The 22200-nt window shown below is 37.5% G+C and overlaps 1 protein-coding gene across 3 annotated transcripts in view; it reads left to right on the top strand.

The window, feature by feature from the left end:
• Positions 1–22200, top strand: part of ATP2B1 (ATPase plasma membrane Ca2+ transporting 1) — a 122835-nt gene that overhangs the window by 44574 nt on the left and 56061 nt on the right. For all 3 annotated transcript variants that reach the window (XM_028105393.2, XM_028105390.2, XM_028105391.2), the window contains exon 2: positions 8477–8902. In XM_028105393.2, coding sequence (XP_027961194.1) covers positions 8695–8902 — 208 coding nt within the window. In that variant the 5' untranslated portion in view covers positions 8477–8694. The remainder of the gene's footprint in view (positions 1–8476; positions 8903–22200) is intronic.

Genomic DNA, 22200 nt, shown 5'->3' with positions numbered 1-22200 from the left:
TAAAAGAAACATGACCTTTTGTGATCTTGAGGTATCTACTCTTTGATATGCATAGTATTGATAACCCATCTTTTTCTGCCATTAATCTGATATTGCATGTTAGGGCTTTAATATTTAGTTTACAGTACATTTTTATCATTTCTAATTAAAAATTGTTTTAATTGTTAATCCACTTTACATTTGTAGGGTGTGAATCGGTAACGCTTTTCTTTTTTCTTAGAAAGTGACTATTTTGAATGATCATAGTGCCTCTTGGTAAGATACGGAGATCAAAGATGAGTAAGACATGGTTTTTGTCTTGAAGTAAATTTAAGTTTTATGGGCCTAAATTTGGACTTAGTTCAACGAACTTCCAGGGGACATTTAAGGTGGCATGTTTTAGGTTGTCCTGCCTGAGGACTGAAGGTTGCTGCTATTATCTAATAGGGTAGGGTGGGGGCAGTGTGGGCTGAGCTGGATTTCTTAACTTATGAGAGAGTGCTAACAATAAAATGCTGATAGCAGCCACAGTGAGAAACAGCTGGAAAAAGCTAGTGATCCTCTCCTCACCAACTACTTGTATACAAAGGAAGTTGGATTAATTTTTATGTTAAAAGAAAAAAAGAATCTAAGAAAATGGAGATTCTTGAGTCTTATCAAAGAAAGGCTGTAGTCAAAAGCAATTTTTTAGCTTTTTGTCAAATGTCCACTTTGAAGTACAATGACATCTTTGTGGTAGTAGCCTCTTTACAACCTGTAAAATTATGATTTACCCTATGACTTAAATTTTGGTCTTTTCTTTTTAATGCTTTTGTGAGTATTTAATGTTTTCTTTATTATAAACATCTTTATTCTTTTTGGAAGTAGATGATTATGTGTGTTTGATTTCATTGGCTATAAAATGAGCAATTGGATTTGATCAGCATCCCTTTTAGCCATTAAATTCTATGATTCTTTCCTTTGTAACCATTTTTTAACAGAATGTTAGCTTTTTAAAATTTGTTTATGGTTAGTATTTTATTTTGATGTAGAAACTTTAAACAGTTCTCTTACTAAGTGAATAAAAATAATCTTTGGAGCTCCTGGGTGGCTCAGTTGGTTAAGCAACTGCCTTTGGCTCAGGTCATGATCTCAGGGTCTGGGGATCCAGCCCCACATCTGGCTCCCTGCTCAGTGGGGAGCCTGCTTCTCCCTTTCCCACTCCCCCTGCTTGTGTTCCCTCTCTCGCTGTCTCTCTCTGTCAAATAAATAAATAAAATCTTTAAAAAAAAAATCTGTCTTTAGCTTATTTTTAAAACCCCAGATCCATAATTTGTGTTCCTGTAAAATTCAGTCATTAAGAACCTTTGTAAATATTAATTTTTTATTTTTTAAATTTACTGAGATGTATTAGAGCTAGTAAATAGAAATTTGACTTAACATTTAAGTTATTTTAGTATATCAAATGAAAACCCAAAGACATTTCATTGAGCTATTTCAGTATGGATACCTTAAGAAAACTGAATATTTTTGGGAACGAGTATATGAAATAAAAGTAACTTCATGTACTGAAGTAGTTACAAAATCTGTAAGCATTAGAAAATTGAAGAGTAAGATTTAGGACTACAACTTCTTATGTTTTGAAATTTCGTTGTGAATTGGGAGTGATTTGAAAAAAATTAAGAGTACTTGGGAATCTGTAGCTAGTTGATTCAAAAGACATTTTAAGAGACTAATCAAAGTTTAAATGAAAGGATTGGCTTCTAACAAATACATTACTTTTTTTTTTTTTAAGAGTTTTATTTTTTTATTTGACAGACACAGCGAGAGAGGGAACACAAGCAGGGGGAGTTGGAGAGGGAGAAGCAGGCTTCCCGCTGAGCAGGGAGCCCGATGTGGGGCTCGAACCCAGGACCCTGGGATCATGACCTGAGCCAAAGGCAGATGCTTAACGACTGAGCCACTCAGGCGCCCCTAAATACATTACTTTTGATTTATATCCAGTATGTTTAAATTTAGAATTGAAATTAATCACATGACTTTCCTAAGCTTGTGACTGCAATTAGCAGATCTTCAAATTAGATGGTATCTTTCATACATTATATTCAAGGAATAATCCCCCCCTCCTTGGGGGGGGGGTTGTTGTCTTTGAAGTAGTCTTGCCTAAAAGGAGTCTTTATTTTTAAAAACTAAACAGCATCAGTGGAGAATGGAGTGCTAAACAGGAAGTCAGTTGCGTTATGTATATAAAGCATGCTTACTGCATTAGGCCAGTGGAGTCACCTTTAAAGTAGGAATGGGTTTTTAAAGATTAGAGTTGTCACCAACAGGGCATGGGCTGTCTTCAGGTATTGAGCACTCCTCCATATAATTCTTTTAGTATCTTGTGTGATCAACTCCAAGGCTAGAGAGTTTTCTCTGACCCAGGGGCCCTTTATTAGGGTTCTCCAGAGAAACAGAACCAGTCGGAAATAGATACATATAGTGATTTATTATGAGGAGTTTTCTCAGGCATTTATGGAGGCTGAGAGGTTCCACGATCTGCCTTCTGCAAACTAAAGCCCCTGGAAAACCAGTGGTGTGCCTTTCAGTCTGGGGGCAGAAGATTGATGTCTCAGCTCAGAGGTGGTATGAATTCCCTCTTCAGGTTTTGTTCTATTCGGGCCCTGTATGGATTGGGCGATGCCCCCAGTCTGCTTCACATAGTCTACCTGTTCAAATGCTAACCTCATTTAGAAACACCTTCACAGGTACACACAGAAATAATGTTTAACCAGATATCTGAGCTCCCTGTGATCCAGTCATGTTGCCTTGAAATTAACTGTTACAGACCTATTCTAGATTTTGATAACTTGTTACAGAGTTCTGCTTTAATGTATCCAAAAACTACCTCTCTGTAGCTTTCTTTTTTTTTTTTAAAGATTTTATTTATTTATTTGAGAGAGAGAGAATGAGAGATACAGAGCACGAGAGGGAAGAGGGTCAGAGGGAGAAGCAGACTCCCCACCGAGCAGGGAGCCCGATGCGGGACTCGATCCCGGGACTCCAGGATCATGACCTGAGCCGAAGGCAGTCGCTTAACCAACTGAGCCACCCAGGCGCCCTCTGTAGCTTTCTTTTCTTTCATTCTACTTGTGTCCTTCAGTATGCCACAAAATACTTCTAGTCCCTTTTCTAATACAAAACTTAAGATGTTTGAAGTTGCTATCACAAGTCATTCCTCCCCTAAATTTCCTCCATTTCTTCAGTGCACTCGTTTCCTGACTCTTCAGCATTCTCTGTTGTACAGTACATAGTCCATGGTGGTTCCCTCCAGACTGATGCAAAGCCCAGTAGGCCTGTTACGTGTAATAAAAATAAAAGTTTTTCATTTGTCACTTTTTGATATATTCAGTCATCATATGTTTTATCTGTATAGCAAAACTTCTTTTATATTAGGCTATCATCAGAATCCTCTTTTCCTCTAGGTTTAGAAATCCTATTTAAATATTCCTCATCTGAACTGGCTGGGCAGTCCTCCTCTGAGGAAAGCAGGGTTATTCTCTTGCAGAATGTATCTGCAAATATTCTTAATAAAAAATGGCTGACGTGTTTACCGTTAACTCTGTGCCAGGCTAAGTTCAAATAGTTTTACATATATTAACACATTTAAAGACGTGGGTACTGTTTTTGTATCTGTATTTTATAGATGGGCCGGTAATCTTATTGGTGTATTGGTGTATTCCAAGGCAAAGTAGAATAGTCTGTTACCTATCTTTATGGGTGTTAGGCTCCTGTCACTGCTGCCTAAGAACATACTGTCTTTGGGGGCCCAGTGGAAAGCACTTACATCATGTTAACTAACATCAAGTTAGAGCAGTTTATAACAATTTAAGTGTATCCTCTTGTTCCTACCTACCTGTCTTTCTGGATCCTGGTTCTGTCACCTAACATTTGCCGGTTTACCTAGCTAGCTTCAAGCCATCTACGGATTGGAGAAACATAACTTCTGTGTTTACAAATCACCAACAATGGTTTGGAAGTCAGGAATTAGGAACCTAGTAATGCCTTCCAGTTTGTTCCTCTTTGTTGTAATACACTTAGTTATAAGAGCATATATTTTGTATCTTGTCTGCAAGAATCTCATGTTACTATATAATATTTTTAGAGCTCCGAATTTCATCCAGCTTCATATTTCATCCCATAACTTACTTAACTGTTGCCCTGCATTTCTTTGAGTTTTTCTGATACGCAGTTTTTTGTGGTTATCATTGTTGAGTCTAGATAAGGTCCAAGGTCCGTGCAACCATTTCATGATCTACAAGTCAAGTGTTCTTGTGAAAGAAGGAATTGAAATTGTAATTAACAAAGCTATCTCCTTATGAGCTTCACTCATTACTAGGACCTTGCCGTCATTTTCGGTCATCTATGGAAGGCCCTGCTCATTCCTAGTAAAGTTTATGTGTCAGTTGGAATCCATCTTAATCCTTCTTTTGGAAAACTAACTGTTTTTGCCTAACCCCAGTCTGAAACTACCTCTTTCTTTTCCCATAATCCCTCAAAGACTACCAATAGTGGTTTGACCAGAGATGTCATCTAGGTATTCAGGGATAAGTTATGTAGACCAAGAGGCCTCCAGAGAGTAGCTGTGTGTTTTCTTTGAAATCCCCCTCTTTGGGGGCCTCAGCTTCCACATAACAAGATTTCTCCTGGGCGCCTGGGTGGCTCAGTCGTTAAGCGTCTGCCTTCAGCTCAGGTCATGATCCCAGGGTCCTGGGATCGAGCCCCGCATCGGGCTCCCCGCTCAGCGGGAAGCCTGCTTCTCCTTCTCCCACTCCCCCCGCTTGTGTTCCCTCTCTCACTGTCTGTCTCTCTCTCTCTGTTAAAAAATAAATAAACTCTTTAAAAAAAATAAAAAAAAGATTTCTCCTTAAACTTTTCAAATGGAAGATCAAATCTTTTAAACAACACAGAGAAGCAAAAACATCTTCTACTTTCTGTTATATCTCAGTCCCAAATACTGTGTCTCCGTCGTGATTGTCATTTTGTAGCTAACAAAAAACAAAACTTTTTTGTTATCCTAAGCGTTTTTGTGACTCCACTGCTTGAGTGGAGGGTTGAAAGTGGACAGGGAGGAAAATAGTTGAGGAGGCTATAGACAATCTAGAAATACAAAACAGCCCGATGTATATAACTTGTAGGTAATTGTAAATTCACATAGTCCACTTTGGAAAGGGCCTTGTTTGCATTTGGTGCTTTTGCTTGGATTTCCCTTTCTTTAAACAGTGGGGGAACTGGACATAATTGGTAATCATGTACTTATCAAAGCTATGTGGCTTGCACATTGGTAGAAAATTCAACCCCAGAAGGGAATTTATTGATAAATTACCAAGAAAATCAAGGAATAGGGCAGACTTGAGACACTGATTTACCGAGGAGCTCAAGTGATCCGGCGCGGACAGGCACATTCCTTGCCTTTCTCCTTTCCTCCCTCTGTCTCTCCTTCCCTTTTGGATCCATTTGCAGAGGCTTGCCGTATCTCAGATTTAAATTCAGTAAGATGAGACAAGTCTCTGCCCCAGAGTCACAGCAGAAGCCTCCTTCCTGCCTTTTGGCCTTTGTTGGGTCATATGCACATTCCTGAACCAGTTATCGTTATGGCCAGGGGAATGTTTGGGTGTGGGAGGGAACTTCATGGATTCTACCTTGAGAACTGGTCTAGGGCAGATCCCTAAACAAAATGTGGGGACTATTGCTGAAAAGTGGGGGAAAGGATGCTGAATTGGCAAATAACAGATATCCACTACAGTGTCTTGAATTCTGCTTTTATTATATAAATTGGCACATTTGCTATTATTTGACTGTTTTTTGACCTATGACAGTTTCTATTTGAACTGAACCTAATAAACATGAAGACATTAAGTCAAGGCAGTATAGTGGAAGGTGTGTGGCTTTCGAGTCACAAATAGAAATTCAGATCCTAGCTCTGTTATGTATCCTTACTGTTGAGAAATTTAAGAGAACCCCATAAGTAACACCCATTTCTCATGCTTGCATTCTGTCAAGAGAAAAGACAACGATTGGCAGAGAGGAATAAAAATACTAGTTTTCATATTGACAGAAGCTGAAATGGAGGATTTGGGTTTTGTGTGACAAACAGTGAAGCTCTACAGTTGAACCCAAAACTAATGAGTTCATTACCCCATCCCAGGCACTTTGAACAGGAGCAGGTTTGTTTTTGTGGTTTTTTTTTTTTAACCTGGGGGTAATTATTTTTTCTCTTGAACAATAACAACTTACTTTAGGATTAGTGTGATACTCAGATACCAGCAGATTTTGGAGGTGGAAACTCAGGGAGATTATCAAATAACCACCCTCTCTAGTTTTTGGAGTTAGGTTATTATAATAATTGATGTGTGAGTAGGAGGGAGCCCACTTTGCCTCGGAGATGAGTAAAATTGGTAATAATTGGGCATGCAAGAGGAATTTGTGAAGTGGGAGGAAGCAGGCAATGAAAAAAAAATGTCTTACAGAATCTATAGCTATCACATCCTTGCACAGTTAACCCAAGGCAAGCAAATTTTCTTCAACCACCTGGTATGAATTTAAAGTTTTTAACCCATTTTCCTATCCACTGGTTCTCTCAGTGTGCTCTCTGGACTGATAGCATCTGTATCACCTGGGAATTTGTTAGAAAAGCAAATGATGGAACCCATACTAATCCTACTGAATTTAAACTCTGGAGGTGAGACCCAGCCATCTGTATTTTAATCACCTGTTGGTGATTTTGATGCATAAGGAAGTTTTAAGAACCACGTACCATAATTTGCAAACATCCTCATAACAATTTAATAGATGAAGATTAATTGCGCTTGCCAGTAATCTTTTCTAGTTCCCAGTCATTGAGCATTTTATTAAATATGGGGGAGTGGGGTATTTGGGGAAGGAGAGAAATTGAGTAGGTAAAATAGAGCTTGGGTTTGAGTGCTACACAGGCATGAGCAATAGGACTGTTTTTTCACCCTATAAGTTTAGGTATAGTGGCATTATGCCTGTTTTAAAAACTAAATGTAGAAGCAAAATGCACACCTTTGGATAAAGGAAAAATTAGAATGAGAGAGAACTGGGGCAGGGGGAGAGGTGGTGATTATAATTTGTGGAGGGAGCGAGTCGAAGATCGGAAAGAAAAGCGTTATATAAAAGGGGCTTTTCAAAGGAAGAATTAACTCAGTGAGTGAAGCTGAAGTGTATGGAATCAAAGATAACGTACAGGTGATTAGAATAATGGTGATTGAGGAAGGGAGTTCTCTACTTAGGGAATAAGATGAATCCAGTGTTGGCAGGGCCACCTGGGTGGCTCAGTTGGTTAAGCATCTGCCTTCGGCTCAGGTCATGATCCCAAGGTCCTGGGATCGATCCCCTTTGTCCGGCTCCATGCTCAGCAGGAAGCCTGCTTCTCCCTTTCCCTCTGTCATACCCCCTGCTTGTGAACTCTATCTCTGTCTCAGATAAAATCTTTGAAAAGAAAAAAGATGAAACCAGTATTGGGCATGTTAACATTGAGGTGATTAAAAGACATAGATGGAGACGAGAGTTGAAACACTCATCTTTTAGGTGGCTTACAGTACAAGGAGAACTTGAAAGTATTATAGGGAAAATTAAAGTAATGCATCCATTTATTGCTTGAACACCAAATGTCTACCATGTGCCTGGTACGGTTCTAGATTCCCAGAATATACTAATAGGCACACCTGACAAATAAATGAACGAGGTAATTTTACATAATACTAAAGGCCAGCAAAGAAATAGAGTAACGACAAAGAGTGATAAGGGATAGAGAATTTCTTGGGATAGGTGGTCAAGGGAAGACCTGAGGTGGTAACATATGACAGAAGTCATGGTGGAAGATAGTTTTAGAAAGTCAAAAAGATGGTGGTATTACAGAGTGGCCAAGGAGAATTGCAGGAAAGCATATTGTTTGTTGTGTTTTTTGCCCTTACAGGGTCTATATTGTATGAAAGGTTTGGAGAGAAGGGTCTGTGTATTAGAAGGAACATGGGTTTGGAGACATCCCTGTTCATCCATTTTTTTTTTTTTTTAGGAATTTGTTAGCTGTGCAGAAGCTCCTCAAATTCTCTGAGGCTTATTCTTCTCAGTAGAGTAAGGAGTAATAACACCTCATGGGATTAAATTGTGATGATTAAATGAGAAAATGAATTTAAAGAAATAGTGCTTGGAATGTAAGTGCTGAGTGATAACTACTAATAACAGTGATACTGAATGGAACATAAAATTCAGTCATGTGAAATGCAGTTTCATTTAATAATGGTGAGATCTAATGTCTTGAAATATAATTTTAGGAGTAGTTATACTTTGATCTTTTGTCATGCAAGACACTTTAAAGGCATGAGACTATAGTTAAAATATTTTTATAATTAAATGATGTACTTCGATTAGCTACTGCACAACTATTTAGAAAATATGCTTGTATGCATAATGCTATAAAAGATTTTATTAACTTTTTAATATTTTCTTACAGATGTGTACATCTCATGATTGATATGAAGAAACTAGTCATGGGCCAAAGGTCAAGATACTTCTCTGGGAAATGCTGCTGATGCTGCTCTATAAAGTCATACAATGAGTGTTTGGTTTAAGAAAGATTTTCATATTTAAAAGATTTTCATCTTGGAAATACATCAAGTGAAAATTAGAGTCTTTTGGGAAACATTTTCCTCCTAATAAATTATACTTGTAATGGGCGACATGGCAAACAACTCACTTGCATATAGTGGAGTAAAAAACTCTTTGAAGGAAGCTAATCATGATGGAGACTTTGGAATCACGCTCGCAGAGCTGCGGGCTCTCATGGAGCTCAGGTCTACAGATGCATTACGAAAAATACAGGAAAGCTATGGAGACGTCTATGGAATTTGCAGCAGGTTGAAAACATCTCCCAATGAAGGTGAGCTGTATTATGTTTGTTTTTAGCTCTTTGTATGGAGAGTCCTGTAAATTCGGCTCATAAATAAACCTGTATATATTGTCTTGGTTAATGTATGATTATATCATAATTTTAGTGACATTAAAGTGGATTAGTTCTGGGAGCCTGGGTGGCTCAGTTGGTTAAGCAACTGCTTTCGGCCCAGGTCATGATCCTGGAGTCCCGGGATCGAGTCCCACATCAGGCTCCCTGCTCGGCGGGGAGTCTGCTTCTCCCTCTGACCCTCTTCCCTCTCGTGCTCTCTATCTCTCATTCTCTCTCTCTCAAATAAATAAATAAAATCTTTAAAAAAAAAAAATAATAAAGTGGATTAGTTCTCAGATTGGTACAATTAAAGTAACTTTAGATCAAGAAATAATGTTGCAAATGTATATATTTTAGGTTGGTGGGAGGAAATATTTTGTACTGTTGTGCATATTGTTGCTGCTTGTTTACAATAGCAAGATTGCTTTTCCACTGGAGCTATAGAGAATGGAACCAGGCTGGGTAGCCCCCAAGGGGATTCAGTGGAAATAAACCGGGCTCACTTATCCTTTATTTTATAAGGTGGCTTGAAATAGTTGTCACTGCCAGTAGCTGACCAAAGTGTTTTTAACCTAAACTTTAATAAATTAGTTCAGAAGGTCCTTTAGCAAGTGGAGTAGATTAGATGCCAATTCTTTTTTCTTTTTACCTAGCAGACATTTCCTTTGATTAAAACTAATTTTCAAGTCTTAGAATTAAGTTCAGTTTCCCTGTGTTCAAAGAAGTCTTTGGTTTCATAATTCTCAATTTGTAGTAAGTTTCTTTTTGAGAATAAAGAAAGGAAGAATCATCATAACTTCATTGCATTATGGTCTTTGAAATGGTTTGAGGTAGGTGACCTTTTATACATTCATCTTGTTGAGTAGAAAATTACGGTTAGGAAGTTTCAGAAAGGCTTTTCCAAATTACAAAGGTGGGAGGAGGGTACATGATGAATGTTTGGTGATTGTACTTTATTTTAGTAAGGATGGGAAATTATTAGTGTTAAAAGTTAAAGTATATTTACATATTCCAAAGCAAGTTCCAGAGAAATTTTGTAGAGGTGGGGTTTTTTTTAAGTTTATTTATTTTTAAGTAATCTCTGCACCCAACGTGTGGCTTGAACTCACAACCCCGAGATCAAGAGTCGCTTGCTGTTTTGACTAAGCCAGCCAGGTGCCCCCAAAAATGTTTTTCTTAACTTTTTTTTTGAAAGATCTTAAGCCATGCCATACTACTTGTGATCAAATTTAAATAGCCAAAAGTTACTTCCAAAATTGCTAAACATTTTTAAATCACATCAGAAATTCTTTAAACGTGTGTGTGTGTGTGTGTGTATAATCACTATTTGAATTCTTAATTGTTTTAATGGTAGGTAAATAATTTTTCTGAGGTGGCATAATCTTGAGGAAGCCAGTATCTGTGCTTGTTCATTATGCAAACCCATTTTGAAATACTAGCTCACTTTATATCCCTTTTAGAGACTTGTACATTGATACGCTATTCTCAGCGGGTAGATTCACTAATTCAACTCTATGTACTTTCTACATTAACCTGAAACCTAATTGTTGGGTGTTTCATGCCACCAAATTGTTAGGAAATGGTACCATTAAAAAGCCCTCAATATAACAACATAGTTTGTTCATAAAATTGATACTGAACTTCACCTTCAGATCACTTACCTGCATTTCCCTCAAGCATGTCTTTGTATTTCTCTGCCACTAGTTAATCAAAAATCTTGTCTTCTAATAACTAAACACCCCATTATGGTCTGTTCTTATTTTTAAAGACGTGATTCTCATTATTTTGCACTGCAGTCTCTTTTGTGTTGTTATTTTGGGTGGTACTCCTTACATTGATTCTGGTTTAATTAGTGAAGTCTGAAAAATTTTGCATTTACTGTAGTACCTTTAAAATTTGGGGAGGGGATGGTTATGTACCTTTCTTACGGCACGATGGAAGCGGTGGATGATCTTTAGAAATACTCACTTAATGCTCAAAATTTGTGCATTGTTGCTGCTTTGAGCTGTCAATACATGAAATATTTTTCCCTCTTTTATTCTTAGAAAATTCTTGCTCATCTTCTTCCTCATATTGTGAATTTTTGATAAAATTTGTACAAACTTTTGTCCTCACTGGTTATTTATGAACAGTTTGTCATTTTGAAATATTCTTTTAAAGAATGTGAAAAAGCCATTTTAAGCATTATATATTTGTGTTTACAGTTGTAAGATTAAATAAAAACAGCCACAGACTTCATAGGAATATTGTTACCAGAGGAATAGTTTTAGTTTAATTTAGAAGTAATTTATTCAGAAAGCTAATGAAATATTTTGTCGCTGATCAACTAGGCAAATGATAATAAATAAATCATCATCAGGGATAATCAGCTAGGAGTTTGTATGCTCAAGAAAATGATCCAGACAATAAGTACTCTTTTGTTAGTATAACCTGCTTATAGTCAGGGAAAATAGGATTAAAATGATTCTTTAAAGAACGTAAGTTTTGATTTAAGTAAAATGAAATTTATCTGTTTCTTTAATTCTTTCATTCATTGACATATAGTCTTTCATCAGATGTAGGTTGTTAATTGCCGTATATTGTATATACCCTCTTAAAAAAAAAAAGAATTAGTGTTGGTAGTTTTAATTGTAAGATAATTTTAAGTGTATAATTAAATTACATCCCTATTTTAACGGTGTAAATACAATGTAAGAATATGTGCACCTTAGAATTGCTGGGATATTGTATCTGCTCAGTGGAGGTTACTTTTCTCTGCTGGGCATATACTTTAGTGAACAAAACAATCCCTGACTTATTTTTACAAGGGGGAGACAAATTTACAGGACAACTAAATGCAATGTGTAGTGTATTGGTGATGTATGCTTAAGGGAAAAATGAGTGGAAAAGGAAAATCAGAAATATTGGGGATGTGGCTATTAGATTGCTAGAAAGTCTGGAGGAAGAACAACTTAAGACATTTCTTAAAAGCAGCTACAACAAAAATAAGGTAACACATAGGTAAGCACTTTTTGTGTCATATTGGTTGTTGCTAGCACTTACAAATATTAACTCATTTTATCCATCCTTTTTTACAACCAAAGAATCCACAACACAAAAAGGTTAATCCGCTTACCCAGAGTCTCGCAGCTCTTAAGTGCCAGAGTAGGGATTCAAACCTTGACATTCTAGCTTCAGAGAACATGCTTTTAACCCCTATATTGTATTGCCTGTTATAAAAGTTCCGTTCATGCAACTTGCAGAAAAGTTGAGAATTTTAAGAATAAGGTACCTGTGTTCTGTGTTCTCAAATAGTAATTTTTGTTGGCAGGAATTTCATGTGAAAAATTTTTGAGTTTAATAAGGCTTCAGTTGATCAATTAGTCCTTTTAAAATATGTCCTGTTCAGGAAGTTGTATTTGTGAGCTTCCCCATTTGGCCTGCTAATTTACTGCTTGTCTTCCCCCAGAGTACTCCTTTAAATGGATTTGAAGCATACTTTATGTGTACTGATCAATAGGAAGTGTTTTGAGCCAGATGTGATTTTCATATTAAAAACTTAACCATCTTTACTCTTAAAAGAATTGGAAGTATAAATTTTGAGGTTAACTGAAATCAAGACTTATCACTTCATATTTCATCTTTATCTATTAGAGCAAGCACCTATCATAGACTCCTCAGAATCCAAGAGTATACTTTTATGACAAAATTACTTATACCATCCTAACTGCATGCAATTATCCCTGTGGTTTTTTTCATTATCTTTATTGACTTCCTTATCCCTGTTGTAAATCCTATTTCTTGATCCTTTTATTTCTAAACTAGCTTTTGGTATCTTTTCCATTTTAATGTGTTCCTATGTTTATCTGTGTTATATTTTATATTGGATGGTAGAGTAGACTGTCTAATAATGAGATTTCTAGAATGTAGATCTTTATGCTGGTATCATGTTTATCATTCAGTAGTACTGCACTAAATAAAGGATAACAGTGAATGCATATCAATTAAAGACGGGTACTGAGTGGTATTCTGTAAGAGGCATGGATGGCTTCGTGGCCTTGTAAAGGGGCAGGAAAGTAAATGAGACACCAAGCTTTTTAAGTGGTAGTTGCTAAAATTAGGTGCAACAGGAAAAAAAGCAAAGGGAGTAAGAAAAGGAAACAGTGGTAGAAAAAAACAAAAGAGTTATGGGGTAGGAAGCAGGGTAAAGTCAACAGTAATTGTCCCTGGCTGACTAATGTTTCCATAATGTTTCAGATGGCAATTTATATTTGCCCTCCTGGAAGTAAGGCTGTTAGTAATGGTGTGCTTTGACCAGGTCTTTATGATGTAATATAATAAAACTAGTATTCCCACATAGAAATATATTTTAACTCTGTAAAAAAAAAAAAAAAAAATCAGCCCTTTGCCCAGCATGAATCATTGTTGACTTATAGGCTACCACAAGAATCCTCTGATGCCCTGATGGATGTGCTTGGTTATACCGGTTGGTACAGCTTTTTTTCAGGCACTCAGCAAGGATTTCCATTGCCACGATATGTCAGCCATGTATATTTTAATACTTAATGGAGTTACCAACAAGGGTTTTATATTGATAATCCTGCATGATCTTGCCCTAGAAATTTATTGCTGCTGTAATAGAGAATTATACATTTAATTTAATGCCTGTTCAGGTCACTAGTTTCATTGCTCAAGAATTTTTTGAAGATAGTTGTAACACTGACCTTACCTTTGTTGCATATACTTATTAAAGTTGTACTTTAAGATAGAGTCTGAAGTAGCATAGCGCTAGAGTTTTTGGTTTGTTTTTTTTTTAAAGTTTGGTTTTCTGAGTGCAATAGACATATTTCCTTTTTATTTTTTAATTTTTTAAGGTTTATTTATTTTAGTAATCTCTATACCCAACATGAGGCTCAAACACATGACCTCAAGATCTCAAGATCAGGAGTTGCCTGCTGTTCCAACTGAGCCAGCCAGGTGCCCCTATGTTTCCTTTTTAAACTGTTCTGTTCTGGCTTTCATAATACTAGATTCTTAGGGCTTTCTTTCTTCCTACCTGGCCAGTTGTGTATCAGCCTTCTGTGCTTTCCTTTAGATGTTGGTGGGCCTCAGGTTTCAGTTCATCTCCACACCCTCCTGTTTATCTACACTCCTTGGGTGATGTCATGTACTCCCAAGACTGCACACATCATCTGGATGCTGGTGGTTTCTAAATCTGTAGCTCTAGTCCAGATTTTTGCCCCGAACTTTGGGCCTGAAAACTTGATTCATTATAGACATCTTATTTTCTCAACTTTCCAGACTGTTCTGAAAGCATACTCTTTTTCCCATTTCCATTGAAACCATTATCCATCTTTTAGGTGGCCTGGACTTTGACAGGAGACTTGACCCACTCTCATTCTCTGGGTCAACAAGACCTAGAAATCCTAACTCCTAAATTGGTCTTAACCCAAGGGTATCTGCTGCTCTGCATCCACACTCTCCTGTTTGAGGCCACTGACTTCTTTTATGGTAATTGAGGTAACAGCATACTTGCTGGTGTTTTTTTCCATCTCCCTTGTATGTTGCCTGTCACTTTCCTGCTTACAGCTGGTATGGTTTTGCATTGGCCTTAGAATGAAGTTCTGACCTCTTGCTTAGGTTAACAGATCTTTTGGGGGGATCTGACCCCTCTTATCTCATTTCTTCTTTCCAACTCTTCTCTTCAGTGTTGAGGCATAGCAGAATTTTCAGTTTTCTTAAGTACTGTTGTGCCAAGGTCACTCTTGTTCCTGGGTCTCTTAAATACTGTCTCTTCACCTAAAACACTGTACCTCATCCTTCCTATGACTCTTTTATCATTTAATCATTCTTTTTTTTTTTTTTTTAAGAGCAGTGGTACAGAGTAGCCTAGTGGGGTTCTTGCTACTCCATTTATTTACTTTAATTTTATTTATGATTATTTTTTTAAGTAAGCTCCACACCCTGAGATCAAGAATTGCATGCCCACTGAGCCAGCCAGGCGCCCTATCTCTTAATCATTCTTAAGACCTCAAATTAGATACCTTAGAATTTCCTCCTCTACCCCCAACCCCTTAATTTTGGATTCTGGTTCCTTACCACCCCATCATAATACTAAACACACTGAGCCATGATTAACTGGTTACTTGTCAGCTTGCCCCACTAAACTATGAGTTCTTTGAGGGCAAGTGCCAGAGAAAGGCATGCTGTCTGATCACTTCCCCTTGTATGCTTACTTAATGCCCATCGCAGTGCCTGGCCTGTGGAAATGAATGTGAAAGTTTCACTTTAGACCAGTGATTCCTAAATTGAGGAGTGGTCTTCTCTTTTGAAATTGGGAGTACTAGTTTGTTTCCCAAGAAGAATGCACATAAACATAAGTTTTCCCATGCTTTCTAGGTCTGCATGTTTTCCTGCAACCTTTACTTGGAGAAGTCAGGGCGGCTGCTACAGTTACCGTCACCACCACCATCTCTCTCTCTCTCTCTCTCTCTCTCTCTCTCTCTCTCTCTCTCTCTCACACACACACACACAGGCAGACATACATACAGAACTTGATAAGACTGTGGTGTTTGCTGTGTAGTAGCCATGATTTTCAGTTAAGCCCGTTCCAGTATTTTCCCCTCTTCATTGCCTAAACTGACACATGATTTTATTAGTGGCAGCAGTTGTGGTGCTACATTTTCTTATTAAAACATCCAGCTATTGGTAATTTTGAATTTTATGTCTTTTCCAAATAATATACACAATACTCAAGCCATTATCTATTCATAGAATGAAAATAGCCCCCCCCCCCACTTCCCACAGTGGTGAATCCGACCCCAAAGGCACATAATTCTGAGACTGTCAACCTTAAGTAAAACAAATGGTAATTTAATTAAACAAAGATGAGTCTGTTTGAGAGTAGCAGGGGAATTGCAGTTCAGGACTTGCAGACTATGGCAAGCCATGGCCAAGTCCAAGGAGGCAAAGTGGGGGAGACTAGCTGTTATTAGGTTCTGGGAGGAAATTGAGGAGCGTTGTTTGGAATATAACTTAATTGGAGAAGAACAGGAGTGCGAGGTTGTAGTGGTTTCTCACTGGCTGCAAGCGGTGGGCAGTTTGCTGTTACGGAGGCATGTGGAAATCTTCCTCCTTTCTGCTGGCCATGTAAGTTGAGACGAGTGCTACGTGCATGAGAACTCTCCCTTCATGGCTTCCTGACTACATTTTTAAATTAGATTTCCTTGATTCATTTTCATGTTTTCCCTTTTTGATTAAGATCTTTCTGAGAAAGCATCACTGATTAAGCATCAGGTTATTCTTTTTGATTGAAATATTTTTGTCTTTCTGTGTCTTTTGGTGCTTAGAAGGACCTTTTCCAAGAGTCATGTCCCGTATCGGGGTGGGGGAGTGGGGACTAAGTAGCGAGTGGAAACCGTGGAGGCCACCTTTGAGTAACAGGGAAGATAGAAGGAGGGGCTGTCAGGGATTTCCTATTCATGAATTCATATCTTATCAAGCTTATAAACATTGGATCATCTGAAAGCCTTGAGCTAACATTCTGTTTGCTACATTATTTTCATGGCCTTCAGAAATAGCAGGAAGGACAGAACTCAAAAAGGGGTTTGTGGATACCACGCCTGTATTTCTCGTTGTCTCCAGAGCTGTTGGAAATCTTTGGTCCTGCTGTTGCCACCAACTCTCCTAGTGCTGACTAGGAAATTCCAGGTTGGCTGGTCAACTTGCTTTTTAAGCCAAGTGGGTTGCTCAATGATCTTATGTAACTGAGTTTTAACTTCCCCAGAAGTGTTAATCCAGGTGCAGCAGGTGGTGTTGGCCACAGCACAGACACCTCCTTGCTCAGTAGAAGATAATCAAGGACTGTCCTATTATCAACTTTGACCAGAGAGTCTAAGGCTCTTTTTTGGGCAGCTATTGTCTTGGCTACTGATTCTGCAATATCTCCAAGAGTAAAGGAGAGATTTCTGATCATATTCTTGTTTACTTTTACTCCTAACTGGGGAAGTATGACCCTGCCAAAGGAAGTGAATCCTGAATCATGAAAGCCTCCTGCTAGGTCCTTTCTCATTTGACGGTGTCAATACAGGGGATCTGACCAAAGAAGGTGCCTTAGTTGGTTTGCAGAAAGTTAGGAGCACAGTCAGATAACTCAAAAGGCCTTGCCTTCATATGTACCAGTTGTTGAGGCATTTATAGGCGCAGGGAGAATGATAACCACCACAAACATAAATCCGGTTGGGACACAAATCACTCTCACTTACTCGGGTGGCACTGTTAATAGGTAAGAGATTTTAATGATAAATCCAGCAGTGTGAAAGGCAAACCCCTCCTTGAGCAATGGCCTTGAGAAATGGGTGAAAGTGTTTTCTTTCTAGGCCAATGCCAAAGTGAAAGAGAGAGAAGGACAAAAAAGTTTCATGTTTAAACTATGAAGTCTTGATTCAGCATCAGGGGAGGAGTCAGCCTTTATGACAGCTACTTCTTTTTCTAGTTCGTTTGATTGGGAGGTCTCTAGCATCTGTGCAGGACCAGATGTCAGATGGTGCCTTCTTCATCCGTGAGATACGCAGGTTTAAGTCCCCAAGGTTTGGCTGCCATATGGGTAGTGAGGAGGACTTGCTATAGAGTCCCTTCCAAGTACATTCATGGGCAGTCTTTGTTCTTACTGATTACAAATCAAAAGTGTGAGAGAAAATTGGAAATGTTACTTTAGAGAATTGTAGCCAGATTTTTGAGGAAACTAGAATTGAGGATCCAGTCCAGTTTACAAGTATGTAACAGAAACTCAAAGACAATTAACAGGATTAGAATCTAAAGTAGACAAAGGAGTAAACATAATTTCTTCTCTCTGCAAGTACCCTCATTTTTTATAATAAAACTATTTCTTTGCATTAAACTTTGCCTGATTATTTATAATAGTGAAGCAAGAATATGATTAACCATCTAAGCTCTTTTTAAGACTGCTTTGCTGGAATTTTGTAAGCAAGGTACCAGGTTGATTTTTCCTTCGTAGGATTTCATTGGTTCCTTAAAGTCAAACTTCGCTCCTTAAGACTCTTTTGTTCTATCTGAATGTATGCACATTTCTCAAATATGACATTCCAGTCAAAACTTTGGTAATATAATCAGTGTTTCTCTGTCCTGATACAAGGAGAACAGATTCTTACTGAATTTATGCAAATAATTGTCATGAAGATTAAAATACTCACTAACAGTTTCCAAATTTTGGAGGGATCATGTGGAGAGAAAAAGTAAATGTTTTATCTTTATTGACAGAGGTGCATATCACCAAATTGTTGATAGCTTAAGAGAAAGAGAAAAAGGTTTCCTAAAATCTGAAGAAGCAAAACATTAGAGAACCAAGAATGTTTAAACAAGAAGTCATAAAAATTATAATCCTCCTCCTCAGTTCATTCAGTCTCATGTTTTCAATTCTTGTTCTGCTTGAATTCAGTTTGCCACTAGATCTGGGAATTCTTACCCAATTCAGTTTTATTATCTTAAAGTTATCAGAGAACTGTCCTTTCTTGAATCTCTTTGAAGATGAAGTACTTTTGCAGGAACACTTGTAAAAGCATCAGAGTAAAACAATAACTGTCTGTAAGTGACCAAAAGACTTAAAAATGGCCATGGCTAAAGGCCTGATGACAGTTCATTATAATGCAGCCGAGAAAGAAATTTGGTTATTTTTGTGACAGATACTTTAAGATAGTAACTAGAATTACAAGTGTTAACGTGATATAAGGACATATGAGATCTTTAGAAATTACATGCTATTTTTGCTACATTAATAATGTATTTCCACACAAGTATATTCTAAGAAGGTTTAACATCACCTATTTGACAATACTTCCCATGTAATTTAACATACCAAATAAGTCTAATTAGTTTAACATCTCCCTCTTTATAAGGAGAACAAATCCTTTGGTATGTTCCAGGGACCTTCTGTAAAAACCTAAAGTTACTTCAAGGTCAGAATACTTCCTTTAGAATTTGATTTTGGGGAAGTTTGTCAAAAATATCAAAAGGCTGGGACACTTAAGATGATAGGTCACTGTGAAATAATACTTAGGTATCGCTTTAACCAAAGTGACAAAGACTTTGCGGGAAAAGACAGTTAAATAGTTGTAAAAAGCCTTAGCTTCTTTAATTTTGAAAATAATGAACTTTTTAAAAAAGGAACCAAAGACGTGATGAGGACAAAACACACAGTCTTTCTAGCAGATTACATTAAAAGTAAAGAAAAACCTTTGTTTACAATATCTTATTAAGGGCAGATAAGAAATGTAAGAAAACATTGTTCTTTTAAACAGAGGGAAAAAATTTAATTTTGTACCACTGTAGTTTTGATATTAAAACTCATTTTTTCTAAAGATTTTATTTATTTGAGAGAAAGCACAAAGTGAGCACAAGCAGAGGGGAGGGGCAAAGGGAGAGGGAGAAGCAGACTCTGTAATGAGCAGGAGCCTGACGCAGGGCTGGATCCCAGGACCCTGAGATCATGATGACCTGAGCCAAAGTCAGATATTTAGCCGACTGAGCCACCTAGGTGTCCCAGACTAAAACTCATTTTTAAATAAATTTATTTTAATCCTAACTAGCTTGACCACACATTAAAATCTCTATTCAAAGATTCCTTTTCCAAAAACCTACAACTTTCTTTTTTACATTCAGATTTTATCCTATCTTTGTTCTTTTCAAATAACCAGCCTCCCCCCCCCTTTTTAAGATTTTATTTATTTGACAGATAGCAAAAGAGGGAACACAAGCAGGGAGATTGTGAGAGGGAGAAGCAGGCTTCCTGCCGAGCAGGGAGCCAGATGCAGGCTCTATCCCAGGACCCTGGAATCATGACTGATCGGAAGGCTCAACCACCGAGCCACCCAGGCGCCCCATCTCTTTCCCTTTTTAAATAACCAGACTTACTTTTAAAATTTTTTTTATAAGATTTTATTTATTTATTTGAGAGAGCGAGCGAGCACGAGAGGGGGAGGGTGAGAGGGAGAAACCAACTCCCTGCTCAGCAGGGAGCCCAATGCGGAACTCGATTCTGGGACTCCAGGATCATGACCTGAGCCAAAGGTGGTCGCTTAACCAATTGAGCCACCCAGGCACCCACCAGCCTCACTTTATAACAGACTTTCCCTCAACAAAAGTGCATGTCTGGGCACCTGGGTGGCTAAATCGGTTAAGCATCTGCCTTGGGCTCAGGTCATGATCCCAGGGTTCTGGGATCAAGTCCCGCATTTGGCTCTGCTTCTCCCTTTCTGCCCCTTCCCCCTGCTTGCATTCTCTCTCTCTCTCTCTCCCTCCCAAATAAATAAAATATTTAAAAAAAAGTGCATGTCTATTCCTTTCTACCTTCTTTTACCAAAAGCCCATATACGATTTTTTTTGCATATGGAGATGTTTCACTTATTATTTCTAGTAGCTTTAAGCACACACATTAATTAGAATTCTTAACCCTTAGCAACCTTAATTAAGAAGTAAACAATTCTGAACTGGCCTTTACATTAGCATTCTGTGAATTGGCAGACATACTTTTTTATGATTGCTGGAAACATGCTTTTTTCATAGAATATTTTTAAGCATGCCTAAAACATCTTTATTATTAGACTCAAATATCTTTAGTTCCTCTGTAAAATGAAGCAAAAAAGCCTATATGTTCAGTAATCTGTGTTTCAATATTTTATCTTACTTGGAAATGATCTATTTAATGAATTTAGCTTAACTCATCACTTAATTTAGCCAAACTTTAAGGTTTCAGGTTACCAAAAAGATTTGGGGAGATTATTTGAAAAGTTCACCTAAAACCTGTTTTATCCTACTTACATCTGTTTAGTTTACTCGTTCTTAACAATTATGTTTAGTTACCCACTAAAGCTTCATGAGACATTAGACTCAGCCATTCTTGTTGGCAAATTTTGTAACAGATACAACATGAATTTATTTGATTAGTAAAACCAGTAGAATAGAAGTTGTATGTCTACATTATGTTTATTGCTGTAACTCTGAAGACATGCTTATTTTAGTGAAACCAAAGTTAAGCTAGCTTTTATTTGATACAGATTGTCCCAAAAACCTGAAAAGCATTTGGGTTACTTTCTATTATATTTTTGAAAATTTCTATGAATACTTAATTCACATTTGAGTCAGCTAAATTGAACTCTTTTACAAATTAATTTTAGTAATTCTGTTGGCGGTAGAAAATGCTACATATATACAACACACATATAGATATGCTTAAACATAAACAGAGACCTCATGGTTTCTACTTTCTTCATTATAAAAGTTGGATCTTAGTTTTCTGGTAGTTGGAGTAAGTTAAGACTACCTGTTCATATGGCTAAAGCAGTTTTAAACGACCTTTCCCCCTTTTGTTTTTCTTCTGGTAAGAATTACTTCCCTGAAGTTTGTACTTTAGCATTTACACCTCAGAGGCACAAGGAAGAATGCAAGTTACAAGCCTTTAAAGATCAATAGGGGAGGTTTGGGGATTGGTAAAAAGAAATGGGCCAACTTTGAACTGCCTCTAGAGTCACATTTCTAGTTTTTACAAAGATTTGTAAGATAAGGATAGTTGCTCTCAATTCCTCAAAGAATTGGGTTGCAGCTTAAATGACATCATAGCTTGATCTACCCGTCCAACTGCATTATCCTCAGCATAGAGGAGAGCACCTTAACAAAATTTCCTATCAGGCACCAACCAGCGCCTCCAGTCTTATTTTCTGCCTTTTTGTGTATCCACTAATCTCTGGAGTTAATCCAACTATTAAAATGTCAGAGAATTTTCTATGAGTTTAAGAAATTATTTAACTATAGCCCTTAGTTTAGTCTTTAGTGTGGCCTTTGACCAAAAAATGAAGGATGCCTGAGGAGAATTGCCTATAGCTTCAGGTGGTCTTATTTGAAAAGGTAATTGTTTAATAGGCTCTTCAGAGTAGAAAGGCAATTCAGACAGGATTACTAGAATGAGTACTCAAAGGAAGAAAGAGGGGAGCAGTATGAGTATTATGTCAGTCTTATAGCCTTTTGTTTATGTACCTCTTAGATCTTCACTTTTTCATTAGCTTTTTACAGCAAATCTTTATCGAAAGATTTGGAACCATAGTTTTTAGACATAAAATAGGCAGATATGCCAGGAGGTGGCTTGCTTAACTTGCTGGATTTTAAGGATCCCACTAAGAGTAAAAGTACAGAAAACAAAAGAGTTCTCACCAAGAAGGGTAGTACCTTCACAAAAGCAGACCCCA

The sequence above is a fragment of the Eumetopias jubatus genome, unplaced genomic scaffold (genome assembly GCF_037043125.1).
Source record: "Eumetopias jubatus isolate StellerSeaLion01/CBP00866 unplaced genomic scaffold, mEumJub1_p1.0 scaffold_8, whole genome shotgun sequence".
Taxonomy (NCBI): domain Eukaryota; kingdom Metazoa; phylum Chordata; class Mammalia; order Carnivora; family Otariidae; genus Eumetopias; species Eumetopias jubatus.
The sequence above is the reverse complement of the archived record's forward strand: the minus strand, read 5'-3'. Positions and strand labels throughout refer to the sequence as shown.